The sequence below is a fragment of the Pundamilia nyererei genome, unplaced genomic scaffold (assembly GCF_000239375.1).
Source record: "Pundamilia nyererei isolate P.nyererei 1_Seehausen unplaced genomic scaffold, PunNye1.0 scaffold00319, whole genome shotgun sequence".
Lineage (NCBI taxonomy): Eukaryota > Metazoa > Chordata > Actinopteri > Cichliformes > Cichlidae > Pundamilia > Pundamilia nyererei.
Window position 1 is genome coordinate 251658 of NW_005187720.1, and position 7643 is coordinate 259300.

Here is a 7643-nt window from a genome sequence, read left to right on the forward strand (position 1 = left end):
CTTCACTAAAGCTGTTTCTGTGCTGTGATGAGCTCTGAAACCTGACTGAAACTCTTCAAATAAACCTCTGCAGATGATCTGTTAGCTGTTTGACAACTAATTTACTTTAGAAATCAGTAAATGACCAGCTCTGATATTTTTATCAGTGTAATGTGAGGAGAGCGTGGTGCGAGCGAACTGAGCTGCTTCTGTGTGTTTGCAGCGGTGGACGAGCAGAACGCTCAGACTCAGCAGCAGGTCTTCTCTCTGAGCCGGGCCGAGGAGGAGGGTCTGGTGGAGGAGGACGAAGAGGAGGACACCGAGGAGGACAAGACATCCCTGCACTCGTCCTACAGCTCCAAGCATCGTGGCGCTCGCAGAGGTCAGAAACATCCAAAGCGTGCTTTCCCCACGGGACGGCCGCCGCACACTCATGCTTTGTTTTCTGTCTTCAGTCAGTAAGACGCCCTGTGAGAAGCTCATCAGCAAAGGCGGCCTACCACTGGGCAGCTCCGCATCACTTCCTGTCCAGACAGGAAGCCGGGACAACATGCCTATGCTCAACACAAAGATCCTGTATCCAGGTAACAGGCCGGCAGGTCTGACTTCTTAAAGTGTGTGTTTATGATGCCAGTAGTGATGTGTGTGTGTGTGTGTGTGTGTGTGTGTGTGTGTGTGTGTGTGTGTGTGTGTGTGTGTGTGTGTGTGTGTGTGTGTGTTGCAGGCTCGCTGTCCAACAGCTCCGTCATCAGCCGATTGTTGGTCAACGCCGACCCGTTCAGCTGCGACCCCGACAACATGTGAGGCTCCGTGACTGCGTCATAAGGTCCTCGCCGCGTCCACACGTGCTCTCATTAACCCTGTTGTGTGTGTGTGTGTGTGTGTGTCAGGGACTGCTACACTGAGAAGTGTGTCATGAACAACTACTTTGGCATCGGACTAGACGCCAAAATCTCTCTGGACTTCAACAACAAGCGAGACGAACATCCAGAGAAGTGCAGGTAGGAGTGGGCACGGTGACGGCGGCGTGGCGAGCTCCAAGAGCGCTAACTGACTCAGATGTGTCCTGATCTGCAGGAGTCGCACCAAGAACATGATGTGGTATGGAGTCCTAGGAACCAAGGAGCTGCTGCACAGAACCTACAAGAACCTCGAGCAGAGAGTCCTTCTGGAGGTGAGAGCAGAACCAGGAAATCCCTCACGCTCTGCTGCCTCCTCAGTAAACTCACTCTGACCTTCATGACATCATGAATGTCTTCAGGGTCTTTAAGGCCGAGTTCAGTTTTCTTCACAGTATTTTTTATAAATGGACGTAGTCCAAACAACCTGCAGCCGACGGGGAGGGGCACGACCAGGAAAACGACAACTTCCTGCTTCCTCTTAGGTCCTGAGAGCGCAGACACACCAGCTCTGTGAACCACCTGACCTGTCACTCCACTTCTTACCGTGTTCCTGCAGTGGTTAAAGAGATTAGCTGGTAATACGCGTGACACTGTGTGTTTCAGTGTGATGGTCGGCCAATCCCTCTGCCCAGTCTGCAGGGAATCGCTGTCCTGAACATCCCGAGCTACGCAGGTGGGACCAACTTCTGGGGAGGAACCAAAGAGGACGATGTAAGACCTCCACCTCCTCCACCTGTCTGTACTCGTGTGAACATGTTGATGCTGAAATGAAGTAATACATTACTGTAGTACTGAACGTCTCATGTGAAGGTTGGCGTTTGCGTAGCTGCAGTCATTGTGAGCGCCCCCTGTGGAACAGGAAGTTCTCTGGTGGTTACTAGTAGTTGAGCGGTGCTGTCATGACTCGGCCTATGTGTTTCTGTCAGACCTTCACAGCGCCGTCCTTCGATGATAAGATCCTGGAGGTGGTGGCCGTTTTTGGCAGCATGCAGATGGCCGTGTCCCGAGTCATCAACTTGCAGCACCACCGCATCGCTCAGGTACCCACCCACCCACCTACCTGTCCAATCCACCCGCCTATCTGTCTGTAACTGTCACCCCCTCCCTCTCAGTGTCGGACAGTGAAGATCACAATCCTGGGCGACGAGGGTGTCCCGGTTCAGGTGGACGGGGAAGCGTGGATCCAGCCTCCGGGGTACATAAAGATCATCCATAAGAACCGGACCCAGACCCTGACCCGAGACCGAGTAAGTGAAGCAGCTCTGGGTTGTTCTGGGAGTCTCGATCCGGCCCGGCGGAGGTTTTCACCTCGTGTCTGTGTTTCAGGCATTTGAGAGCACCCTGAAGTCCTGGGAGGATAAACAGAAGTGCGAGTTTCCCCGGGCGCCGCCTCAGCCACCACTGTCCTCCCAGCCTGAGATCGTCTCCGAGGAAGAGGCGACACTCATAAGCGAGTTCGGTCAGGCAGCTGGAGTGCTCATCCACAGGTGAGACCCACCCAGTGTTCCCACCTGCTCCCTGAACAAATGTTTTTACTTTTGATAACATGGCATGGCGGTGTCACAGTGGTTAGAACCGTCGCCTCACAGCAGGAACTGGTTTGAATCCGTTGGTAGGACCTGTCGTCCTACCGCAGCTCAATAAACAGATGGATTTGGTCTGATTCTGTGGAAGAACAAAGGCCTTAGGGTCGACCTCTGTGCTCTTGTTGTGAGTACCTGAATGTGTTTGTGACGTTTCAGCATCCGTGAGGTCGCTCAGTTTCACCAGAGCATGGAACAGGAACTGGCTCACGCTGTCAACGCCAGTTCAAAGGCCATGGACGTAGTCTACGCCGACTCCAAGAGCTCCAGGGTACGACAGCTGCTCTTACCTTTTCTATCGTTCACGTAAGTCCTTGAGCCTTCAGCTGTGTAAAGTATCACTGTTTGTCTACAGGCTCTGAGCTGCAGCGTGGTCATTCAGATGGTCAGCAACATCAAAGCTTTGGTCAGTGAGACTGAACTTCTCCTGTCTGGAAAGATGTCCATGGTAACTGCTTTGGTCCTTTACTTTATCCCAGAATGTTAGAAACCTTAGGCTCTATCTTTATCTGTTACACAATGCAGGTTGACAGGTTCCTGCCATGTTTTACTCTGATTGTTCATGGGTAACCACACCAAAAAAACAAAGCCTGGTCCTCGTGGTCCAGTCCTAACATTGTGTGTCTGTCTCTGCAGCAGCTGGATCCTCCTCAGCAGGAACAACTGAATGCAGCTCTGAGTTCTGTGGCTCAGCAGCTCCCCCGCCTGGCTGATGTTCCCTGGTTGTGTCCAGTCATTGACCCATCAGACCATGAGGTAATTACTGTACTTTACTTTATTGATTTATACAGCACTCTTCACAGGATAAAAACAACAAAGTGCTTCACAATAATATAAAACAGTACAATCAAACATACAGCACAAATCTAATTAAAAGCCAGTCTAAATAAATGAGTCTTAGGATGATGTTTAAAAAAAATAAATACAATCCAGGCAACATAGAGATGGAGGGAGAGCAACCTGGGGGCCACCGCTCTAAAACCTCTGGTTTTAAAACGTGTTCGGGGAACTATCAGCAGCCTTTGATTAGATGATCTCAGGCTGCGAGAGGGAGCGTGAGCTTCTAAGAGATTAGAAATAAAGAGAGGAGCGTCATGATTCGAAGCTTTAAAAGTCAGTACTAAGATTTTAAAATGAATTCTAAAATGTACTGGAAGCCAGTGTAATGAGCGTAAAACTGGTGCAATGTGCTCTCTTTTTCATGTCTTTGTTAAAAGCTTTGCCGCAGCATTCTGGACTGACTGGAGACGGTCATGGTTCTTTTTGCTCAAACAAAGAAAAAGACTGTTACAATAATCTAAGCAAGAAGAAATAAAAGTACGAATAATCATTTCTAACTCAGATTTAAACAAAAACATTTGCAGTTTGGAGATATTTCTCAGCTGAAAAAGGCAGTTCCTAATTAAATGTCGAGAGTGTTGCTCTAGAGACATGGCAGAATCAAAAACAACACCGAGATACCTGAGGCTTGGGTGAGCCTCAGGTATCTCTGAGCCAAGAGAACTAAGATGCTGTTTGATTATAGATATCTGGCTGTCAGGTAGAGCTGCCATAAACTATTATAGTCGACTAGTCACCGATTAATTTTGCGATTAGTCACTAATAGAGATGGCACGATACCACTTTTTTATGTCCGATACCGATACCGATATCATAAATTTGGATATCTGCCGATACCGATATGAATCCGATATAGTGTTTTTAAATCAACAAAACTGTTTTTTTTAAATATCTTGCTGCATTTTGTATAAGTTCATACTCAAGTTTAAAACAACAACTACACTAAAGCTATTCTGTTATACCTATATGCAAAAAAAAAAAATTTCATAGTTCAGCAATACTGATCAATCTAATAAACTTAAACCTACACCCCTATTCTGGTATTTTAAAGAGTACTTAGCATAAATATTAAGCAACCTAACTAATAGGGTTCCAACTCCCAGCAACAACAAAAATAAATAAATAAAAAATAGGGAACCACCCCTCACGCTCCACCTCATGATGCTTAATCGACGTAATCAACCTTAATTTGATGCAGTGTGAAAAAAAATGCACAGCAATCAATTCTTTTTCAAGAAATATTAAATAGATTCAACATCTTTCTTCAACAAAATTGCAGACTGCACAGATGGTACCTTCCCAAAGGAAAAAGTACTATAGCTTACTAGGGTATATTAGACTTAACAGTTACTATATGCAGTAATGGACTTCTATACATTTTACATCAGATTAAAACTTTGGGTGTAAGATTCAGATAAATATTAAATAATTAAAAGCTCGACATTTTAAATGAGAATAAGAAAGAAAAGTATGTCTTTGTGCCCCCTTTTCCCTGTTAATGCCCTATCGGCCCCCCTGGCTAAACTTTGCTAGATCCGCCCCTGCACAGTTACCAGCGTCAGCTACGTAGAAAAAGATCCTCGAGTAGAAAGTAATATTAAATACATTCTAACAACAGCTGATCAAGCTTAAATGTGCTGCTGTTGTTCAGCCGCTGGTTTCCTCTTTCTGGTGCAAAGTGGGCCAAAAACAAACAACAGAGACGGACTCGCGACAGAAAAGCCGATCAGCTGATCATTAAGCAGTTTCATGATTGAAGTAGCAGCCGGAGAGCGAGAGGCAGTCGCTCGTTAAGCTTAACGCAGGAATGCTTTACAAACATTCAGAGATGGACAGACACACTTGCTTTACTTCTCTCGGGATAACTTTGTCGGAGATGAAATGCCGGGTTGCTAGCGAAGCTCCACATGCTATCCAGACCACCTACAGGTCCCGCATGCCACAGCCGCTCTATCACGTGATGCATACTGCTCCAACGTGCTAACGTTCTGAGGTGAGTTACGGCGTGTTGCAAGTTTTGTGAGGTGCTTTCGTGATATTTAATGGATCGGATTACATTTTTTATTTTTCTCCGATATCCGATCCAGTAATTTAGGTCAGTATCGGACCGATACCGATACGTAATATCGGATCGGTCCATCTCTAGTCACTAATCAGATCATCATCCATTGTACTGCTTATTGCACCAGCAGCATCTGCTCTTATATAACTATCATTAGCTTACAGCTTTAAGTGTTTAAGGTGCTAACTAACAATAAAGACAAGATGATAGGTTATTAAATTTTAATGAAATTTTCAGATTATTTCAGTGGAGATTAATAAACTCAGCCGTCTGCTCCTTGCTATCTAAAATATAATGGGACACCGGAGTAAATTATCGAGCAGCTCACACAAATCAGCTGTCTGCTTGACGTTTATTCAGCTGTGTAAAAACTATAATTTAATCTCAGCCAAACCGATTTACTCAGGAACAAATAAAATACTAAAAAAAAGCCAAACAATAACATTTTAAGTTCTCTAAGTGACTCATATATCATGTTTAACCTGAGTAGCGAAAGACGGCGGTGGGTTTGAAAACGATTTGCCGGGAGTCCGGTGTTCTCACGGCTCTAGTTAGCCTTGCCCCCGGCTAGCTATCGAGCTAGTGGGTAACAGACGTCTCCGAAAACGTCGGAGCGCTTTTGAAAATATGTGGTGTCTTGATAAACCGAGCAGATATTTGAAGAGATCTGAAAATATCTTAAAAGTTTATGACCCAGAAAGAACAGGACAGGGCACAGGAGAGGAGCAGCTACGATACCGGACACAGCTTCTTCTTCAGGGTTTAACGGCAGCTGGCATCCTTGTACATGCAGTGCTGCCATCTTCTGTTTCAGTCCGTTATTACACTCTTAAATCCTACTACTTATTCCTGCGTCTTTTGGGATCTTACAAAGCTTCAAACGACGCGTCGACTATCAAATTAGTCGTTGACGTAATCGTGACCAGTCGACTAATCGTGGCAGCGCTACTCTCAGGGGCAATAATTAATGTTTTTGACTTCAGTTCAGTTTTATTTATATAGCGCCAAATCACAACAACAGTCGCCTCAAGGTGCTTTTTTATTGCAAGGTCGACCCTACAATAATACATATAGAAAAAACCCAACAATCATATGACCCCCTATGAGCAGCACTTTGGCGACAGTGGGAAAGAAAAACTCCCTTTCAACAAGAAGAAACCTCCGGCAGAACCAGGCTCAGGGAGGGGCGGGGCCATCTACTGCAACCGATTGGGGGGAGAGAGAAGGAAGAGAGGATAAAGACATGCTGTGGAAGAGAGACAGAGATTAATACAAAGTATGATTCAGGGGGCGCTAGTGAGCCGACAATGGAGTAAGACGTGTTGGACTGGGCTCCCGTCTAGCTAGCTTATATTTTAACAATTGCTTTTAAAGGCTTATTTAAACGAACTACCACTCCCCGTAACACCTGTGACCGACGAGAAAAAACGGGCCAAGGTTACAACCGGAATGGCATCAAAACTCTGGAAATATAGGGTATACTGGCCCCTCGGGCCAGCGGCCAGACACATCCTCGGCACACGCTGATAAAGCAGGCAGGAGCTCGTCGCCTAGCTCGCAGTCAGGCACCGCGATGGAGTATGAAGGCCTGAAATCGGACATCCTCTCCTCTCTGAAAGACGATATCTCCATGATTATCAGGTCAGAACTGAAAAGTGCGCTTGCAGAGGATTTCGACTGCCTCAAGAACGAACCAAGAGAAGTTAAGATGGAGATTACTAACAACACAGCAGCAGTCCGCTCAGAAATTAACAACATCAAGTCCGCTATTAGCGACCTGGAAGAGGGTTTATCATCAAGGTCGTACAAGGTTGTCAGCCTCCAAGAGATGGTTGCAGGATTACAGACTGAGCTGGCTAGCTTAAAAGAAAAGAACAAAGATATGGAGGCAAGAATGTGGAGGTGCAATATTTGTATTGTGGGTGTTGCGGAGGACGCCGGTTCCAGCTCGACCAGCTCAGTTTCTACTCTATTGAAAGAAGTTCTGCAACTGGATAAAGAAATCCCAGTGGACTGCTCACATAGAGGCCTTGCTCCCAGAAGATCTAACGGGAAACCTTCAGTTATCATCGCCAAACTCCATTACTACCAAGACTGCGTCAATGTGCTACGGCAGGCCCAGGAGTGGGGTGTGTTGCAATATAAGGGGAACCCTCTGGCCATCTTCCCTGACTACACCGCGAGCATTGCCAAAGCTCGCAGTGCCAAAGCTCGCAGTGCCAAAGCTCGCAGTGCCAAAGCTCGCAGTGCCAAAGCTCGCAGTGCCAAAGCTCGCAG

General features: G+C 46.3%; 1 protein-coding gene across 7 annotated transcripts in view; it reads left to right on the forward strand.

Moving 5' to 3' along the window:
* Positions 1–7643, forward strand: part of dgkd (diacylglycerol kinase delta) — a 29595-nt gene that overhangs the window by 14435 nt on the left and 7517 nt on the right. For all 7 annotated transcript variants that reach the window (XM_013915531.1, XM_005751623.2, XM_013915530.1 and 4 more), the window contains 12 exons: positions 203–361; positions 435–563; positions 704–779; positions 870–980; positions 1057–1153; positions 1485–1592; positions 1808–1921; positions 1994–2128; positions 2208–2368; positions 2624–2735; positions 2820–2912; positions 3101–3220. In XM_013915531.1, coding sequence (XP_013770985.1) covers positions 203–361; positions 435–563; positions 704–779; positions 870–980; positions 1057–1153; positions 1485–1592; positions 1808–1921; positions 1994–2128; positions 2208–2368; positions 2624–2735; positions 2820–2912; positions 3101–3220 — 1415 coding nt within the window. The remainder of the gene's footprint in view (positions 1–202; positions 362–434; positions 564–703; positions 780–869; positions 981–1056; positions 1154–1484; positions 1593–1807; positions 1922–1993; positions 2129–2207; positions 2369–2623; positions 2736–2819; positions 2913–3100; positions 3221–7643) is intronic.